A 22153-nucleotide genomic window follows, 5' to 3' on the forward strand; every position below is an offset into this window, starting at 1 on the left:
AAAAAAATGACAGCAGCATTTCCCTGCTGCTATGGCTCTGACAAGAGGAAGGACTGCTGCCACCATCCGGTTGTCAAATGTCAACCTGTCTTTCTCAGTTTTATAACAAAGACTGCCTGAATCATAATCTTGCATAGATAGTTTGAGCCTTCAATCAAATACTGCTGTATGAAAACCTGCAAGAATATGTTTCTCTTTAGTAATTCCATTCAAGTTAACATACAGTTTATATGAAAGATAACTTATTTGGCTTTTTTTTGTAGGGCAATGATGTGAAACCTTGGAGTGAATTACTTTAGGAGCATGGAAACTGTATTTTCTCAATTTCTTCCTTGAAAAATGTAAAGTTTAATATAACTTTGGGAAGTTTCAGACAAACAGAAATACTTGAAAACCTAATTTCCACAAATGTGGAATAACTCCAAGGTGTTCCAGAAATGCTTACTGTAGGTGGGTGTTTTGCTTTGCATTTAGAGTAAAATAGCAGATATATAGTGTCATGAAAAATTAGAGCCATAAGAAAATGTCAATAAGTCATCAAAACACTGAGACTGACCTTTTCCAAGTCTTTGAATTGCATAGAAATATTTCAGTTTTTAATCTGTGAACAAACCAAAACATTGAATTGAGAAATATTGAGCTAATAATGGCACTAATAAGGATTACATAGAAAAAAAATCCATGGTAATCTAGCCAGTGGAGACATCCTGACTAAACTAGCACTTTCTGAACTGACAGACTAATGGAGAGGCGGACATTTGAGGAGACTTGCAGATCAACAGCTGGCAGCACTGCAACATGTCTCAATAATTTTCCAATGACTGCTCAGTATGTCCCAGAAGAAAAGCTTTTACAAAAAACACACATGGAAGTTTTTAAAGTGCGCTAAAAGTTGGTGGAGGGAGTCGCAGGTATTTTCCTTTTTAGGCAACCGACTGCTCAAACATTTAAGATTTTATTTTATTTGATTGGTGCCATGAAGGATCGGAGAGCCACATCATGACTGGGAAGAAAATAATTACATATAAACTCGACTAAGGGCACTGCTGGTTTGCTGCTGAGCAGAGAAAAGAGCAAATTCAACTTTTCACTGTGACAGCACTTCTCTGTGAGCTGAGGGAACAAAAATGTCTCATCTGCAGGGTCTGAGTAAAAGTGGCTGCTTATTACTAATAGAGCTTTTAAGGTAATAACATGCAATCTTCAAGCTGATACAGAAATAAAAGCCACATGGTCACACATTTATAGTCTAACAGTTTTACATATCACATCACATATTTCCACAAATTCAAATCAGTCTTTGCATGTGTATGAAAAAACACGTTTTCAAAGCAAATTTCTCACCTGCCTGAAAGGATGATTTTGAAATGTGAAAGTCAGAAGTGAAAGATAATTGTTCAAAGGATAAATAAATAATAATCAAGAACAAGAATGAAACAGAAATTCATTTGAGGTGGACACTTAAGCAAATAGATCAATTATGCAAAACACTTCAAAAAGTTGTTTCTACTAACATGGAACTCTGAGGCCAAGAGTTTACTCCCTTAAAGAAGAACATCAGTTGGTATTTTTTTGTTGAATAAATAGTCAAATTATCCTTACTGAACTGTGTTCAAGGATATCAGCTTTATCTGCAGACAAAAGACACTAAAATGTTAAATTGTTTGATTTTTTTTTAAAAAGCAAAACAATTTCCATCAGGTATGCTTATTTCTTCGGCTATAAACAAGCCTGGAACAGAACAAGACTAAAATGTAAGCCAGAAGGAATCCAACATCCTCCTGGGTTTAATGGACTGCTACAGATCAATAAATGGTATCCTTATTTAAATTAAATTGCTATTCTTAGTCTGTTGCTCTGGTTGAAAAAGAAGAAGAAGCAGCAGATAGAGACAACTATCTCTGATGTCTTAAGAAGGGGCAATAGCCCCCACTGTCCTCTTTTATACATTATGATACATGCAAACACCAAAAAACAAAACAAAATTGCACGAATGTATGTTTTAAATGCTTGTTTGACTAAGTTACGTTTTGCTTTAATATCAGTCCTGCTAAATAAAAACACTGAGTTGGTTCTAAACCTCTTACTGCAGCTGTATTTTATTTTCTGCTTTGAGTCTGAGCCCTTCTAGTCATCCTTGACACCAAAATAGCCCCCTTAATAACTACTCGCATGCCACGTCTGGTCCCCTTGTTACCTCTGAGGCACTTTTAAGTTCACGGTTAGTCACCAATATATTAAGCTGAGCTAAAGAAGGAAAAAAACAAACAAGGCAAACAGATTGAAAAACAAAACCTGTGCTTATACTTGTCGGTTGGGTGACACAAATCTCTGCCATGAACAGCCATGAGTTTCCTCTGTGGGTTATTTAACAGACAGCTTAAGCCGTCCTCTTTCAGAAGTCGTTGCAGGCAACAATGTGGCACATTAATGTCAATAGAAGACCATGTAATTATTCTGCCCAGGACAAATATGCTCAGTCATTTAGCATCACTTGTGGCACACCTTCCCCTCCCCTGTAGTCATATGGTAAAATGAGTTGCACTTCCTGCAAAACATGCCTGACAACAGGTCCAAAATGCTACCTTTTGATATTTTAAACCACAGTGTTTATATGGGAAGTTGAATATGAAGCCCAGACTATTTATTGAAGATATTAAAAGTTGCAAATTAATTCATGGCTCATAGCTGCATCTTTCCCTCTACATGAACCAGCAGAATAATGCAGTATGAATATTCTGATGTGTGTGTAGCCACCATCTCATTTTAGTTACCATGAGATAGACAAAACAAAACATCTGTCATCTGAATAACATCTGCACAACTATAGGGGTGTAGCACTTAAGATGCTCCCTGTAATATTATATTCATTTTGTTTCTGGGTGTGTTGTTAGAGTTGCCTTTCAGAGTTCCCCGTAAAGCCACAGGGACATGTGTGCAGTTTGTGATTATAACAGTATTAACAAAAATCTAAGAAAGGGAGTTGAAGAAAACAACGGGAGAGCAGAAATACTGTGTGGTTGTCCTAGAGCCCTGAGAAAAATACTACACATGCTTTGTCGATTATGAAGTCCAGTTATTCCCTCACAAGCTGGGGTGATCAAAAGCAGGCTCCTCTGTTCTGTCATGGCTTTCTTTTTTTTTGGGATTATCCAAAAGGGAGACATTTAGGGTGGCGTTATTGTTTTGTTTTGTTTTTTTTTAATCACCGCTGTGATTGAGGCTTTGAGATGAAATAACAATATGCAATGAGTGTTTAAAAACCACTAATTTCCTTTGTAAGCCACATATCCTCCATACACTACAGCACATTATTCATTTTCAGTTTGATGTCTCAAGGATTTGTCTTGTGGGAGAAGTGATTTTCTGTAGCTGAGAGTGCTGAGTATGACAGCAGTGATCTACTGGTCGAAAGCATCTTTTTCAAAGACTGAGAAGGGAAAATCTCTTGTGCGGTGGCCTTTATTTTCCCCCATCTGATTGGACCTGCTCCCTTCAGGAGAGTGTCACAAGGCATTACAAGTCAATTAAGATAATTTCCACAATTAATAGGTGGAGACAGGGGGGCTATTAAGTTTCACACCCTGTGAGCAATTAGATCTTAGTTATCATGTGATGTGAAGAGATTTGGTGTTCTCACTGGGTGGTTCACTGTATCAAGGTCACACATCTGGCTCAAGGGTTTATAATCTCTTGCATTTAGTCTCTGATCTGAACATGCGGGAAAGGGTGAATAAAAACATCTAAACAGGTGGAACTCATTTATTTTTAACATACGATGGTGTAGCCTGACATTTTTGACTTTTACAAAGGCTAGCACATTGTTACCATCATTATCTAGTCAGTCATTTAGCCTTGAGTGTCAAACTCTCAGAGGTTTGACAATTTAATATGTATCATTACTATGCATTCATGAATGACGTGACTGGTCAATATGACTGTGCTGCACTGTGAAAAGTCCCTCATAATATTAAGTATATTTATTGTAATTCTTTCAATTGATGCTGTGATTCAATGGTTATGAAAGCAACCTTTTAAAATGTCAATTGCATTGACAGTATGGGGGTTGTGACACACACTGGGTGTACCTCCAGGGGTGCCATGGCTATAAATCATAAGATTTGCTCATTTACTTTTTTTCATGAAGAATTTTTAACCACTGACAAAAAAGTTTTTAAATAAAGTTAGTGAGAAAATTCATTGAGACAGAAATGGTTTCACAGTAAATTCTTCTCAGCCAGTAGTGGGTTGCCTGTTCACTTAGCTCACATCAGATAAAGAGTGATAAAAGAAAAAAAAAAAAACTGATATGCAAGAGCAGCAATGTGTCAGTGTCTTGGTCAGCTATGATGACTGAGTTCCTGCTGGCAGCCTGAAGACTTCACAATGACTAGAAGTAAGAATGATGTCGTCTCATCAAGCTCTGACCAAGAATATAAAGCTGTCACACTATGCCTTGTTGCTCTTTTCAAGCAGAAACCACAAATTCTGCTATACTTTTAAGGTTACATACATATTCATCTAAATATTAACATTATTCCACTTCAATATGATATTCCCGTGATCTCTGAGGAGGAAGATTCTGTTACATTATGTATCCCATCTCATGATTTATGATAAGAGTTGCATGACTATTAATCATCTTGTAGCGGTCTCCAAAAAAAAAACCCATATGCTCAGGAAATACGACAGTAATCTTGTCCCTCACCCCACCACACACACACCCACACACACACACACACACCCATACACACCCTCAGTTAGTTTAATGATGGCATTGATTGTGCTTGTTGACCTCAGTTTAACACTCTTCATTTTATACCAACTCGAGACTTCCTCGGTCTACTGTAGGTTATTTCTTAGAGCCCATGATTTAACTTGGGGTTAAAAATTTATTTAGCTGGTAATGAAGGAATTTACATTATTCATCCACTTTAAAATTAAAAAGAGTATATCAAACTATACAAGTCTTTCTTGGAAACACTTCCACAGTCCATTTAATCCTTTTACTCGACATAAACCTTATATGATTTTTATTGTCGTACGTAGTGAAACTGTTGAACCTGCTTCATGAATCAGAATGAATTTGTGCCCCTCAAAAAACCCAACTGAAATATCCTCATGTTTGATACTAAACGGATTTCCTCCCCTTTTAAACTCTATAATTTACCTGCGTCTGATAGTAGAAAACTATGACTGATAGTTCCTCTGGGTTTGCCTTTTTTCCAACAGCTTCTCATCTGTATCATAAACAGTCCACCACCCTGAGGACATCTGGCCAGTGAGAGCCATAGAAAATGGCTCATTAGTGGGTGCCTGAAATATACAGCAGGAAAGCGGCTAGTTAGTCAACTGACAGTCCAGCACATTAGAGCCATAAGATCCATGAAGGCACACACAAGTCATTAGGCTTTGACACACGCTGGGGAGGAAAACCAACAACTTTACTGACTTGGGTTTCCTCACTGTAAACACAAGATGTTATCCCATACAGAATCATTATCCCTCAGTCATTATTCGCAAGTGTTCCTGTTGAGAAAAATCCAGCTTTATGTACAAAATCACGTTTTCATCTATGATGCAACGTGCCAACATCAGCTTGCTGGCAGTGTTGAACGGTGTGATTTCACAGTACACAACCAGCCCCCTTGATGAGAGTGGAGGAGAGCCACAGGGTATCCGAACAGCAGAGGCAGCCAGGAACATCCTTTCATTGTAACCTCGCGTGCATCTCAGCAAACTGATTTTCTCTACCAGTCACATGCCCATGCCACAAGACCACAAATGCCTCTATGAACAGGACAGTGAAATCAGCTTACTGAGCTAACCTGCTCAGTCACCAGATCGCAACTGGGCATTTCAAGGGATGAAGCACTACAAAAATAAAAAACTGCAGCAGAAACCTGCCACCGAGCAACAAAGAGCCTCCCCAAAGGATACAGAGCGCTAATGAAGCAGCTTGCTCTTCTCTGATCAAATGCTGGTCAGGACAGTGTTCTATTACAATGAGCGTACACTCACGCTGAGAAAATGCCCTGAGCTTTCTGACATGTCGACCTACCAAAGGCTTACATTACATCATCACCCCTTTGGCAAAATCTGCTTGGTGAAGCTTCTGTATGACTTCAGATGAAAATCCTTCTGGCTAATGCATACATAAATCCTGGACTTAGACATTAAAGCGTATCCTTAACCTGAGCTTGAAATCAAGCCATTTCCTGCCATTCAAGACCTTGACTGCTTTGGGTTTTTTCATACTTTGTTCTGTTATTTCTGTCACAACCTGTCGCCGATCATCTTCTCTATGATAACTGCAATTAGCTTCACCTCGTTCCATTATATAAAGTCATGACAAACTCTGACCTTCACAATCATAACACCTCTGCAGCACATATTCACCTACTTCAAACCAGACTGTCACAAAGTTACAGAAGAAACTAACAATTTTCTGTCTGTGATTTATAATTCAAGCCAGTCTAACATTCAAGTCTAACATTGTTCTGTAACTTAAACTTTGCAGTGTGTTTTTATCCCCCTAGAATAATGCATGCATGGAAAATTGGGTTCTTTTTTTGCACACCCTGACCTTGATAAAATGCATGAACGTCACTTATGTTTCATTTTGCAGCACGTGTGTCTGCCATCATAACTGTTCAGTCATTAAAATTATTCAGCTGGAAGATTAAATAAAAATGGTTGTTATACATATTGCATGCAAGGTAAAGTACATTCAAATGGCATTTCATTTTTGTGCCTTTCTTGAGTAAATTCCAGCTCACCCTGGGAGCAAGGAAAGCTTTGCGTAACAAATGCAGCCATTTGTTTGCTCTATAGTCTGTAAAGATACAAACGACAGAAAGTCAAACTGTTCAACATTTCACTCATTTAAACACATCGGAGACTGAATTTCAGGCACTGCTAGCCTGGATTAATGACCAAGTTGTCTCTAAAGAGCTGTTCGGTACCCTGGATTCGGATAACATGAGTGACAATATTATCTAAATGCTGCCTGCTATATGTTTAATACACCAAACATCCTTAAAAATAAAACACTAGCAAACTGCAAACTCTTTAAATAAGAGAAAACAAGCAACACAAGTTCATTTTTTATATTTTATATATAAATTAACGATTTATACATTGTTGATAAAGAAAAAAAATACAAATTTTTTTGATCTTACATGAGATTTACATGTGAAATTTTACACAACATATTCAATAACTTACAAATGCTTTATCTGCATAAAAAATATATCTCTTTACAAAAGTTCTTTAATATGTACATATTCATATACAATGATTTTTGAGTGAGATAACAACTGTGTGGCACATTTGAAAGCAGTCTATTCTATTCTGGAGTCTCTTGATGAAAGACCAACTGAGTACCGTTTGTACCAGATTCATTTCCTTTCCCTTCCATAAGAAATGTGAACTCGCAAAATAGTACATATCGATAACACAAGACATTTTGCCAAAGAGTGCCATCAAGTATCAAAACTGTATAAATATACAAAATGGAATAGCAATGACCAGGAGTCAACATAGTGGTACAAAGTACTATAGCAGCAGTTGCTATATTGGATCACTTTTCTCCAACATGCACAGATATGAAACTATGAGCTGCTTTTCACCTCCACTCCAGAGATAAACCATCTGACATCACTCTGCTATATCATTGCAAACTGTGCAGATATGTTACACTAGTGTGCAGTTTTACTGATACGATACGTATAATGTTGTCCTTCAAAAACATATGCCTGTACAGTATTCAAGGCACTGCAATGATGTAGTAATGTGATGACAGTGTCTAATTAATCTTTCTTTTTTAAAACAACTGGCCTAAAATGATGGTGGCTCATGTTTAAGTGTGCAAATACTTCCATGTATACTGTACATTTGTTGGCAGAAGCTGATGGTTGTGTAAGACATTGAAATGACTTTTTTGTTTCAGGAAGGGGTTAAGAAAATAGGCCGATGCTGTGTATACATCGAGAATCTAAAAGTAGGAGTGTGGATTGAGAATGTCCTGTCGAAGGCACAGTTTCCCAGAAATAAAATAAAATAAACAAAAACAAAAACAAAAACAAACAAAGGAAACCTGCTAGGTTTGTGAATACTGGTTGAACTTATTGATTTTAAGTTACTCTAAGGCAGAGGCATGTCATTTTTTTTAAAGCATAATAAAACACAGATAAATTCATCCACTTCAGATGACCCACATAAACAATATGCACTGATACACCAACATTCAGACTTAAATAAACCTCTGGGAAACCTGGCCTTTTCTTGGTTCTGTGCAATGTAAATATTCACAATATTGTCTTTAAGTAAAACCTAAAAAAAAAAAAAAAAAAACTCCTACTTTTAGATTTCTTATATATACAGGCTCATGGCTGGGGGTATTCACTTCAAAAGTGGTTTTAATTTGGGAAATTAAATGTTTCTGAGCTCAAAAATAGAAAAACTAACCATATTTCAAAAACAAACTTCAGTTTTTAAAAATGGTAAATACATCCCCACATGGCCAATATGCTGGAAGAAACTGAACGCCTTGACTAGTCTTTCAGGCCAGTCAGCAGTTTTAATGGGCCATGCTTAAGCATTTCTGTCCAAAACAAATTAATTGTACCCAACTTGGTAATAAACATAATGTAGACTGTATTTCAAGTGGAAAAAAAAGTACTCTACTGTTAGAGAGCCTGCATTGTAATAATAAAAGCCCTAGCATTCCCAGTGGCACTCGAAAAATTGTTCTGCACTTCAGTAGTTAGATTCCTGGTCATATATCTTATCAGTAGGAGGTACCGTCCAATTAAGAGGTATAATTGACCGTATAACTTTGAACAGACTACAGCACTGACAGGCAGTTTCTTTTCTGCTACTTCAGCTCCTCTTACACACCCTACTGCTTGGAAAATAGAAAATAGATTACATTGATCAACTCACAGTTGAGAAGCTCCTATTCTCCATAATAACAAATAATTGTCAGTCGGACTAAGACTGAAAAAGAAAACAGAAAAAAAAACAAAAAAAAAAACAACAAAAAAATCTCTAGATCTTGGATGGTTTTATTTGAAAAGAAAAACATTAAATTTTTTATTTGGCATTGTGAAATAACCCCTCTATATTTATACTACAGAGCATAAAATACTCCATTTTATCTAGTTGCCAGAGGCTTTTTTAGTCAAGGAGCTAACACTCACAGAGTGTAAAATCATTTCTCTCCACCAGACTATGGGAGGATCTGAACAGGAACCAACATATTTTCCTCTTTCATCTTCTACCTTGTGAATGCTATCCATTGCAGCTATCTTAATGTAGCTGAAAGTGTGCTTTATATTTTTAAGTAAATCTGTGTGTCATCAGAAGCTGAGAAAATATTTTTTTTGTCCACAGTGAAGAAAAAAACACAAGAAACTTTTTTATGTGATTCTCTCTCTGTACGTCTTCCTCTATATCAAACCATGGTGCAGATAGTGTTGAGATTGGGGTCGAAGCGGACGACCTTCCCCTCAGAAGCTTTTGTGTTTGTGTTGTACATGGGATTCTCAAATGTGGCCTGTCCATTGTTGTTCTCGTGGACAGAACACCCTGTATACTGCGCCTTATCTGTTTTTCTGTGGGGGGGAGAAAAGAAAAAAGTAGGCTGCACGTTAGCCGATAGACAGAGTTCCAATTACCTCCACTCTTTCCAATCACGTAAACATGTTTCCATTATCTTGGTGTGGACAGCTGCAAAAGGTAAATGAGGCTGCGTGGTAATTACTGTTGAAAAGAGCAGTCAGGGGAGACTATGCTATTTCACTGGTAACTAGCTTAATGTTCAGAGAGGTAATCTGCTGAAATCAAGAAAAAACACATCATGTCCATACAACATACATTCATACTGTGCACTAAAAATGCAAAAACATTACATATGACATCATTGAAGGTCTCATTAAAATAGTTTGATGTATGCCTCTGTGTAATTTGGTTTGGGTGGTAATACATTGACAAATATTACATCATGCTTTGAAGTCTCTTACAAGAAAGCTTCTGTTTCCAGTGAGGAGCCTAACTGCAATACATTAGGCTGCAGAAGTTAGCCTCACTGCATCATCTACCTCATCTTGATGTATATTTGCGTTGGCTACAACTCCATAGATATATGCATAAGTCTGGGATTTGAGAAACTCTTCCAACATCAGACGTGTGGTGTGTCGTTAAAAGTCTGATTCAAAAAACTAGATTTGGTTTCTAAGATTACATGTAGGGACCACCTACCGCTGCTTGTAGAGATAAAAACCAAGGCCTGCAAAGATGAGAGCAAAGAAAGGCACGAGGATTGCGACTGCAACAGAGCTGCTGCTGGAGGAGCCGTTGGATTCAGGGTCAGTGAGTGTAACATTCTTCCTCACACTCAAACCTGGAGAATGAAAAGCATCTTATATTTATCTGGAGAATGTGCACAATAGTGTAGTTTATTTAGCTATATTTCAAATGTAATCATTCGCAAAAACAGTGATGCTAGAGAAGCACAAAGCAATGGAAAAATGACAGTGTACATATCTGCTGGTGATGAAGACAACGATGACTATGATGATCAAAATGTAGACAAATCGAGGATGGAAACGAGGTACAAGGCTGCTGAAGGGGATGAAACACTGCTGAAGGCATTCATGTGGTTAATAAAAGATGTCTGAATACTACGCTGCAATTTCAATATTAATATAGTATCGAGTTGTTCAGAATTACAATGTACAACGCAACAGGTCTTAGTTAAAAGAAACCCCCAGATCTAGTAAGTTTTCTAATAATAATAATAATAAAAACTTTTTCAATCTTATGAATATGTGCTGAAGGTTTCAAGATTCAACAATTGGTCCCAAAACAAAAATGCTCAGCTGCCTTACAGTCCTCCATTTATAACCAGTTATAGCAGACTGAGCCTGTTGGAAGAGAGGTCTTAAGGTCAATGTAAAGCCAATTAAGATATCTGCTTTGAAACCTATTATACACGCTAGAACATAATTGTTGGAATAAAAGTACCATGTTATACAGCACTGTGGAAAAATCATGACTTAATGGGACAAAGAAACTTGAGATGACCCAACCCCTAACACTACATATTTATAACTACAATGCATTTAGATATTAATAACTATAACATACAACTACACATGTGACATCTTGCCAACTAATAAACTAGTCTGTCTTTTTCATAAATGCATAATTCCCTAAAAGCCAAAATTTGCAGAACAACTTGGGCCTTATCTAAATTACTTGGGGATGCAGAGATGAAGAATGAAATCATTTTTGTGCTGGGTCTAGCAAGAACTCAGAGAACCAGTATTATGCTTCAGGGAGTGAAGGGCAGCAGGTTGTGCTGCCATTTTTAAGAGGTACAGTCCCAGAAATCTGGATTTACAATAATCAACCTCAGTGCGCTGATTGTGCAGAGCCATGCTTATGGAGAGCAGAGGATCACTACCAACACCTGCCTCTGCAGTGATTATTTTACACATGGCAGCTTTACAGACTTTAGACTTTAAATAATGAAGAAACTTGTACTGTTGGTGGGTGAACTCTTCCTCTTTGGCTTTCATTTTTCTGTCTAACTGGTGCCACATCACTGGCAGTACCTGCTTGCTGATGAATGTAGTTACATTTGCCTTGTGTGGTTAGATTAATATATTAGTAACTTTGCTAGACAGCTAAAAAAATATGTTTTTCAACTGTGCAAGTTTGTGATTTCAGGCCCCAGCAGGTTGGTTTGGTTGAACTGACCTCACTTCTGTTTCCTGTTAGCCCAGTTGGTCTGAAAGCTGTCAACCAGAATCCTCAGCAGACATGCTCTCAGCCTCTCAGAACAGACAACACAGCTCTTTTCTTCTGATTTATAAACTGAATTTTTACAGTATTTATTGCTACTCGACTTCTACTCCAAAGAGAAAAGAGCTAAAGGAAGTTTCTTATTAAAAGGAATGCCTGCTGTAGCCATGTCCAATAAAAAGCTTTAAGAACTTACAGTCATGTTAGCACAAACCCCAAAGTAAAATTCTGAACTTTCACACGAGTTTCATGTGGGCTTATGAATTTCAGATTCAAGACAGGTACATAAAAACTCCCTTCAGGGAATATGCGGTTTTCAAACTCAAATACATCATTCAACAGTGAGATTTATAAGTCCACATGAAATGATGATAAGCCTCTTGGAATTTTTTTATTTAAATATTAGAACTATTTGTTTTTCTGTGGTGAGAAATGGAAAACTATGATGAGTGACAAATGGTAAACAGACTTTTCAGTATTTTTTTTTTTTAAAGAAGCTTACCAAGTCGCTGCAGTCCAAACTGTCCGTAGTCTTTACCCTGTATAAAACCTTGGAACACATAGCTGCCACCCTCAGGTTCAGCTGAAACCTGGACACACATCGCAACAAGCTCAAGAAACACTATGGCATGTTTCAAGTGCAACATATGTACATCATGGTTCGTCTTAGCCAATGAAAACCTGTCAGATCTAATGTTTTATAGAGCTGGGGTGGACACAGTTTTTACATACTAACCAAATATGAAACCTATGTTTTTTGTGAATCTCCAGTTAACATCAGAAGCAGTGCTGCTGCTGTCAGTAACTCAGCAGTGTCATAGTCTGCCATGAAGTTTATGAAAGAAAAGACTCTTCAGTTCCACTAATTAATATTTGTCTGCAGTTGTTCAGCATCAAAGCAAACAAAATGTAAATGCAAGAACTTGGCAACTGGTGCACTAAATGTACAGAAGATTTAAATAAATGCAAATTAAAAAAAAGCACAGAAAACAGGGAAATACTCTTATGCATTGTAGTTTTTATTTAGCTAACTTCAGCTTTTTGTCTTTCAGGCATTTTATATATATATATATGTGTGTGTGTGTGTGTGTAGCTCTTGTCTATTTTTTTTAAAAGAGTCATTCCTGTGTATACTTACAAATCCATCCATTGCCCAGGTCTCATCAGTAATCCTGCTCAAGGAGCTGTGGGTCAGTGCTCTCATCTGGTACAGCAAGAGCATTAACCGAGCTTCCTGCCGTTTGTAGACTCCTACAAGGTTGATGAAAAGAGGTGAAAGTAAAACAACGGAAGTTGGAAAACAAAAGAGAAAAGGAAGCAGAGATGAAAAAACAAGAAAAGAAAGGTGAGAGAAGAGGAAGGGAAGAAGGGATGAGACCAGTGACTCTTGAGTGGGCAGATAAGTCAGTGCACACTAATTCATCCATCTTTAAAGCCGATAGTTAATTTAAAGTCTCATGCATGAGATCATTTGGTGATTGACTGACTGACATAAGGCACCCACAAAACAAATAGAAGTGACATAAAGAGGTGATGGGGGAGGAGAGGGGAGGTGCAGAATAGGAAGTAGAAGGCAGATGATTTATAGATGGCTCACCAGAGAGCAGAAACTCCACGCTACTGTCTGTTAAAGTAACATTGACTTTTCCAGTTGTGGCATTAAAGCTTGTGACTGTCAAACTCATTGGCTGCTTCTGGGCCTTGTAATCATAGGAGCCCTTCCAGATGAAATCAGGGGCAAACACATCATCAGGAACTGGAGAAAGAAAAAGTACAAAGGAATACATTAATCCAGCAAATATTACTTCTAACATAAAATCAATGCTTTAAATTCAAGATGAATATTTGTCCCCACAGTGTAAAAATGATGATTAGTTAAGCAGGGGAAGAAGCATACAAACACCTGATAATCTTTTCACTAAATCTGAATAAAATCAATTCCTTTATATGATTTGACAATCCAAGTTAATAATAATTAAATACATTTTGAATGAGAATTCAGGACTGACACTGTGAAATAAGAAGAACTACTGAAATAATTTTAAAGAGATCGAACCATTTCCAGCTCTTCTTATAACGCAACTATTATCCTCAAGTAATTATTTATTAGGGAATAATGACTCAGCCATGAGGATGAAAAGGTGACTGATTTTAGGGAATTTCAGAAAATAAACTTGACTCTAGTCAGAATAATAGCAGAATATTTACAGAGCAAGGAAGGTTGAATGCCACATAACATTTTAGTGACTACCGACGCTAATGGCCCATCAGTTTGTATAATTCATCATTTTTGTAATAATCATAATAGAAAAAATATAATATAATTCTAATAGTAATAATAAGTAATAAGTAATAATAAGCAAGTTACACAACATAAAGGCATTACGCTATGTCCTATAGGCCAGGCTGGACCATATTTTCTGACAATCACCCTTTTTTGTGCTAATATTCTGATTCATTAATTCTAACTGTCTCCAAAGGTTGAGTTCACACAACAGAAAAAAAATGAGCTGCTAGTTTTCTTGTAGACAAGTGAACTGGATCAGTCTCTTCTCTTTTTGTCCCTAAACTTCTGCATTCCACTTCAAAGCATGCACATGAAATCTTAAATGTTTTTTTTTTTTTTGGTGGAAATAAAATGATTTGCAGACCTGAGCGCAGCAACCTCATCATTAAAAATTAGCGTGTGCATCCAGGTGTTAAGTTTCTATCAATGCTGTTTGGAGCAGTAGACGATATATATCGATAACTACTACAGAGTTGCTTGATGTGGGTATGAATATCAATTAAAACCTTTTCTACTGCACTAAAAAGCCAGATGTTAGTGTGTGTTAGCAGGCTTTTTGATCACTGTAAAATGAAGAGAATTAGCGACTACAGAAATGAAAATAGAAAAGAGCCTGTGGCCATAGTAGAAGAACGCAGGGTTTATTTAAACATGGCATTTTAAAGTCAGTGTGTTAATATGGGGATGTGCTATTAATAACAAAACCAATGTGTAGCAGGTGATGTTTACATTGTACGTCATCTCACTGTAAGTTAGCATGTTAGCATGCTGAGCTATGCTAATTAGCACAAAACGCAAAGTCCAGCTGAAACTACATAATTAGTCAAAAAAAAACAGTTAAATAATGGCAAAGTAGAAACCAAGGCAACATTTTCTCTCAAATCCAATCAAACAGTTTGACTTAAATTTAATTACTTGCAGCTTAAGTTAGGATATTATAAACTTTTAACCTTCTTGTGTCACTCTAGTGTACTTTTCTAATGCCAGAGGCAAATTCAGATCTTTCTGAATATACAATTTAATTACTAAACATCTTCAACCACTTACAAAGATGTAGAATAGTCAAATTTATAATTACTTTGCTGCATGGATATTTTCTAATTTAGCAGATTTGGTCTCTTCCATGACCTTTTCATACTTGCTGTTAATAACCCTGACACAAATTATATTAATTATGCTTTTTCTGGTAATTATTCATCCTTGATTAATCAATATACCAAAAGCAGACTTGCAACAGAGTGAAGAAACACATTTTTTTATCCTGTATTATAGCTTTAAAGTAAATAACACAGACCAAGGTCATTATTTCCACATATGAAAATGTGTTTTCTGTTTTTAAATCTGTAAGATACTCGCACTCATCTAAAATAATATGCAGATTTATGTTCTATCAAATAAACACTAAACTCCCCGGGCATGCTCAGAAAGCTGCACACCTTAAACTAAGTTAAGCGTAACAGTAAAAGTCACCAACTGCTTGTGAATAAAGGTTTTTGAGGAAATACAGAATTTTTTCTAAGAATGAACATGTCATGGTGGTTGATGTTGGTCTTATCAAAAAACATGAGAATGACAACTTCAGTATCAACTGGCTAAGCAGCTTGCAGCTTGTTAATACTCACCCTTCATTTTAGGACTTGGCGTCCCTGGTACGAGTTTGACAGTTTTTTCTTGCGATTTGGATCCAGCTGCAGAGTAACATAAATATGCATAAACACAAAGATATACTAATAGTTAACAAGTTTAAACAGCTGCAGGATGCTTCCAGTGTTCTCAACTGTAGCATGCTACCTGCCTTAAACTCTTCTTTACTTTGCAAAGATGCCTGGAGGTTTCTGTCAGGTTTTTATGGAATATTTTAGCATTAGCTCCTTCACCATATCCATCATCTGCCCCCAAAGATTTCAGTAGACAGCATACCTCTGCACACTGGCATCTTGCCAGTCCAGCTACCGTCAGAGCGGCAGACACGGTGCTCTGAGCCTCCGGAGAGGAAATAACCTGGCTGACAGGTGTACACCAGGGTGTAACCATAGGATGGAAGGTCTAGACCCATGACGTCAGCATTGTCTGGGTCCTGGGGCTGCTTGCAGATGTGAGCTGGAAATTAAGCAGAGGACAAATGTGTTCGTCAACACACATCTACACCCACATAAAAATAGAGCTGTAAACACATATTTAGGTATCCAGTCTGATATACACACACAGAACACAAGCGGACAGGTAGACTAAATGTAATTAAGCCCTCTCTGAGGGGAGGGAGAGATAGAGAAAGGGAGGATAAAAAGGAAAAAAAGGAGAACAAGAAGTAAACTTGTGGAGCAGATCATATGCCAAAGTCAGTGCCCTATTTTGCATTTTTTTTTAATGATCCCCACCAAAGTTAAATAGGTTCTCTCATGTCCACATTGCAGCACCATCAAATTCACCCTGACAAAATTTTCACAAAGCTGCTGACAACTAGACAAAAAAACTTAAAAACTTCTTTATTCCTTGACAACAATACAGGGTATATTACAAATGAAGGCACATATAATTTCATGGTTATTTTTCCTGGAAATGTGTGGCTTGGTATGTGCCCTGCTTAATTTTTGAGTGAATTCATTTTGGTTAAAAGTGAAGATTGATCTTAATGCAAATGTTTAATGTTTAGAAGCCATTAAACAGTAGTCTTGTACTGCAAACCATAAAATATCTTGTCACTCTGCTGCGCAGCACAAGGTCTGGTAGACCTCAGCTGGTAGTAGGACCACATGCTTTATTAAATTTCTTGAAAAAAAATTTAAATATTCAAGAGCAGTTCCACACAAGCAAAGGCTGGTGGAGTCCTTTCAAGAGTGCAGAAGTGAATGTCATACTGTATGTCTTTAGAGAGATGCTTTTTAAAATGAGAATGAGCATTAAGGTTTAAAGATTTCACACACACACTCTCACACACACACGCACACACACACACACACACACACACAGGTACAGACATCTGAAGGTAGCAAAATGCTGATGAAATGTCCAACTGGAGGTTTTAGGTGTAGCAGAGGTCTTGGTCAGCCTGTATGCTAGAAAGTAAGGCCAAAGTACTGAATATAAGGACTGAAAAATTTTTGTAAATGGAAGTTTTAATTTTATTTATTTATTTATTTTAAATAAGCCTTTATTATTTCAGATGTTTGAGTGCAGATTTACAAGAACATTTTCACTTAAAATTAAATTCACACACAATGTAGAAAAGTTATAAGTACTTTTAAGGATAACTATTTCCAACTGTGATTTAGTTTTGGCTTTCTTGCCCATCCAGTTTGCTGAATTATTCTGTTAAATAACAACAAATAGGAAACCAGTGATGCCAGTTATTGATGGGACTGAATAGTATGCAAGCTTTAGCTAAATAACTAAGCAGAAAAACTGATACTGTTGTATTTCCACCAACGCCTCTAATAAACCACATTTAATATCTTTATTTTCTCACAAGTTTAAATTTCATTTTATGCGTCACATCAATGAACTCTCTCTACAAAACAAAAATGTATGCAAATCACCCAAACACCATAAACACTGCAGGGCTCAACATTTTGGCTCTGAGCTATCAACAATAATGTGAAAACATCAAAATAATTTTGAAGCTTGTGAGTGAAAGAATGTGTTGTCAGCTGTTAAACAGGCGACAGCTGCAAGAGAGTCACAGTACCAAATTGGTCCTTCATGGCGTCTTAATGGCATTAGCGGCAATAGGATATGGAAAGGGATGCCAGTATGAAACACAATTTTTAAAACTATACCAGAGGAAATGACTCCAGGAAATTCTTCTTGTTGGATATTTCTTCTTCTAGTGTCTGGACTGGTAGAGTTGGTTACATGTGGGCATAAATAATGTCCTTGTTCTGATGTAAACAGAAACTGGAGAGAAGCGATGCTTCTCCAATTCATCTTAGACTCTTACAAAATGATGTATTAGTTGAGCACAGTAAGGGATACAGAAAAAGAAAATACTAGGATAACTGTATTGTAAAACTGTATGCAGATGCTTTCAGTTAGTTTATAAGCATTTCAGAAAATCTAAGGTTTGTATCTATCTATACTCAAAGCTGCTGGCATAAAGTGTGGCTATCTCAATGAATAAACAAATGAAGCATAAATAAAGTCCATCTTCAGTGTCTGAGTGGACGTTTCTGTTACTCATTAAACAGACAAACTGTCAGCACATGTCCAGAGTAGAAATGTTGTTGTGTTTGCAGACCATGAATACTACAGACAGTTACAAGGCTGAGAAATTGTTTTATCGAAGACAAGTCATGCTCTGTATCAAATTCTGTTCAGCGTGTCATGTTTATTTCAAACAGCTCAGTGGGGTTTACTTCTATGAGATTAAACAAGGCCTTTGAGGGCACTTAGCTCAAAGTTTGGCATTTTAATAAGAGACAGTTATGTCTTACTCATGACTTTTCCTTATGTTAACTTTGATTATAAGGCAAAGACAAAGTTTTTGGTCTTGAATAACAAAGTTCACAGCTGCTTATGAACTTGAAATATTTACTGGTTTGTAATTAAGATGCTCATCCTGAACTCCAACAATTCATGCTGTACTGACCTAGTAAAAGCATTCATATCTTTAAATAAATGTGGTGTATCTTTGTGCAAACTTATCAGTCTGTTATAAAGATATGATTGAGATAAAGTGATACTAAATGTGTATACATTACATCGATTACATTTTTGTGTTTAAAATCTCTCCACGTTTTTGCATTGACCAGCCCCCCAAAATATTGTTTGGCCTCACTATTAAATCTAAGTGGCTTTACAGTTAAAAGGGCCCATTTAATCAGAGATAAAGGTATTTTAGAGGATTTATGATTCTCTTGTGACTGAGGGTTCACACAGTGTTGAATCCATATAAAGGCTTTCATACTCAAATGCATTTACGCTGCCATCATTTTTCCATAATATTGTCAACCCAGTGGGCCTTTATTCATATGTTCTGGCTGTATAAGGGAAGAATTAATTAAAGAAATTAAACTGTTTATCAATAGTATAAAAATCGATTTATATTTTGAGCTGTATGTTGCAACCTTGTGCTTTATCTTGCTTAATGCTCAATTAGGTAAAAAGCTAGTCTCACTCCTTTCTTAATTACCACCAAGAAGTGTTTTATAATGTTGTGTTTAGTGGCAAATAGCACAAATACTAGAAGGTGCAAGCATGAACAAACATAAACCATTAACTAATAACATAAGTCCCTATACAACATCAGAAATTATTTAAACACTCACAATGTGAAATCAACAAATCAACAAAAGTTGACTGGAGACTGAATTTAACAAAAGATAAACCATCTTTAACAGAATAAACCTGGATGTGTGGGTTAAAGCTAATGTGACCAGCAGGCTGTTTACAAAATGCCTATGATGAGTGATAAACAATACACACACAAATAAATCATTTTATATGGATATTTTATATCCAGCTTTATATTTATATAAAGTTGGAGAAAGTTCTAGATTAATCAGTGGGTTCAGGTATTCAGCACTCCACAGTTAGACTCTCAGTAAACAGAAAAGACAAAATGCTGAGGTCATTCTAACTAAAAGTGGGAGCCCAGCTAAAATGCTAACAAAAGTGCTTTTTTTCTCCAAATAGCTATATTAAATAAAGACCAGACTTTCAGTATTCATGGTGGTTTATTGCAGCTAAAAAATACATAAGACTGTATCAGTTTTTACCTTGCAAAATAAATAAATAAATAAATAAATAAAAAAAAGGGAGGGCATTCAAGGACCTTTAACTCCAGTCGACAGCTGCAGTTCTGCAGGTTTTAGATGTTTCCCTGTTTCAACCCGCCTCAAATTAATGGGTCATAACTAGACTTGTGCAGAACATGATAACAAAATGTTGGGAAGAACCATTTCTTTTGAGTCAGGTCTGTTGCAGCAGGAAAGCATCTAAAACCTGCAGGACAGAGGCCGCCTCATTGAACTGGTGAACAGTGTTATGGGCATGTTAGGCTAATATAAAAGATACTCTGACTGTGATTATATACCTGTCATGGTAATTTAATGGTAAAATATTTCTCAGTCACTTAACAAATTTGTGTTCATTTCAAAATGTTTGGAGCAGGTAAATCTGATGAATGTCAAAGATATTTTATCTATTTTAATCCCAGCAGTAACAATGACAGCACAAGGGCAGAAAGAAATCAATGGATTTTTTTAAGGCATGACATTTGATGGAGGGCATAAGAAGAAAAATACACGGCATATGGCAAAAACTGCACCTGCTGAACTCAGTTGGGGAAGATGGTTAGGAAGATTGAAAACATCATTCTGAATACCTATCATCATGGTTATCAATGTGAATGCTGGGATATTTTTCATGGGTATAAAGCAAATCCTTAAAAAGTTTTTTTTTTTTTTTTTTAGGAAGCAGAAAAAACATGAGTACTACCTGTTTTGTGTGTTTTGAGGCATAAACAGTTAGAAACTGCTGCTTTAAAAATACCTTAGATTAGTTGTTTTTTCAAATGACATCAATTGGATCTTCACTTGCATTACCATAATAGGGTAAGCCATGTTGTTATGCACCAGGTGTCCTTAGAGAATAATCAAGAGAACTGGAGCTCAACAACACGAAAGTGATGTTAAGAAAATTCTGTTTCAAAGCTTTAAAGTTTCTAGCTCTTTCAGTAGTTTTCCATTTTGTTCTCATGGCAGTATGAGTATTTTTTATTTCTTTCCTTTCCTTTTCTTTTTAATCAGACCTCAGACAAAGTGTGCTTCTCACAAGATCACACAACCTCAGTCAGTTAAAGATTTGCATGCAGGCTGGGTTACATCAGCCTGTATGCTACAGTTACTCGCCTTCACCTTTTGTCAAAGTTGCTAAAGCTTTCCCCATCTGTGTCTCTACTTATATTGAAGTATATTCTTTGTGCTTGCTGTAAAAAAAATAAATAAATAAATAAAAAATTCTGGACGCCACTTTGAATCATTTCATCAATAGCAGGTTTTACACTTTTCTCTGCCCTAAGGTTTTAAAATAAATGTTTTAGACTATTTCAAGTCTGTGTAAATCAGAAATAAATCAATGTTTTGTAACATCACAACCACTGAGCCAAACATGAATAATTAAAACAATAAACAGTTAAATAAAATAAGGTTGAAAAATCAGAGGAAATGAAGCGGTTCTGTCAGCTCTCAGCTGCTGGAAGTGTTTCCAGACAACACCCTGACTGACAGATCTCAGATTATCATAAATGACCAACACTGGCCAGAGCAGATTTCATTTCAGCTCGATGTGTATTTTCATTGCCTTCCAGCTGCCAACAAAGTTGCTAACATTGTTAAATGGTTAAACTTGCACTGTCATGGTGGATAAGTCCTGCCAGGATTCAGCAGCCATTCAACAACATAGTGCAAGTATGCCTGTGGGGAGCGGGGGACTTAGTCCAGTTGCCACAGCAGTGTATGTGTATCTGTAAATCCCAGCTTTCTGTGGTTAACGATTGCAAAAGCACCAGGTGAAAAATGTAGCAGGTATCAGATGGAATACTGAACAGTACAACTGCAGCTCCGTACAAAATGAATCCACACAGCATCTACTGACCATATTTACTGAAGCTCCAGCTTTCTCAGTAGGTGTGCTGCTAGCTCTTCTAGTGTGTTGGCAGGTCTGTGGCGGTGTCGCATTTCAGTTTCAATCTTCACAAAATTACCTTTTATTGCATAGTGTCAGCTACAGTGGACACCCATTTAAAGGCTCTTTTCTAGTACAGTGGTTCCCAGCCTGGGGTTCCTCAGAGAGCACAGGGGGTCCCCAAGGCTTTGACTGATGTGAGCCGGTGGGATTTAAATTAAGGCCATGTCCACAAAGAGGTGAGTTGAGTTTTTTTGGGGGGGGTGGGGGGTTATTTTCGTGTTTCATAGAATCAGTGTTTTGGGAACTTTGCATCATTTCATTATAAAGCATGTCTGAAAAATGTTGAAGGACAAACAGTGCACATTTGTCCTTATTTTGAAAAGTAAGGCTACATGCTGGTTACTACCTTAATTTTGGTTTTATCAAAGG

At 36.8% G+C, this 22153-nt stretch overlaps 1 protein-coding gene across 1 annotated transcript in view; it reads right to left on the minus strand.

Annotated features, from left to right (window-relative positions):
- Positions 1-8505: 8505 nt before the first annotated feature.
- Positions 8506-22153, minus strand: part of LOC121641592 (CUB and sushi domain-containing protein 3-like) — a 289036-nt gene continuing 275388 nt past the window's right edge. The window contains exons 65-71 of the mRNA XM_041987820.1: positions 16019-16198; positions 15721-15786; positions 13409-13567; positions 12950-13062; positions 12314-12401; positions 10264-10405; positions 8506-9617 (exon numbers count right to left, since the gene is read on the minus strand). Of these exons, the coding sequence (XP_041843754.1) occupies positions 9458-9617; positions 10264-10405; positions 12314-12401; positions 12950-13062; positions 13409-13567; positions 15721-15786; positions 16019-16198 (908 nt within the window). The 3' untranslated portion in view covers positions 8506-9457. The remainder of the gene's footprint in view (positions 9618-10263; positions 10406-12313; positions 12402-12949; positions 13063-13408; positions 13568-15720; positions 15787-16018; positions 16199-22153) is intronic.

The sequence above is a fragment of the Melanotaenia boesemani genome, chromosome 6 (genome assembly GCF_017639745.1).
Source record: "Melanotaenia boesemani isolate fMelBoe1 chromosome 6, fMelBoe1.pri, whole genome shotgun sequence".
Lineage (NCBI taxonomy): Eukaryota > Metazoa > Chordata > Actinopteri > Atheriniformes > Melanotaeniidae > Melanotaenia > Melanotaenia boesemani.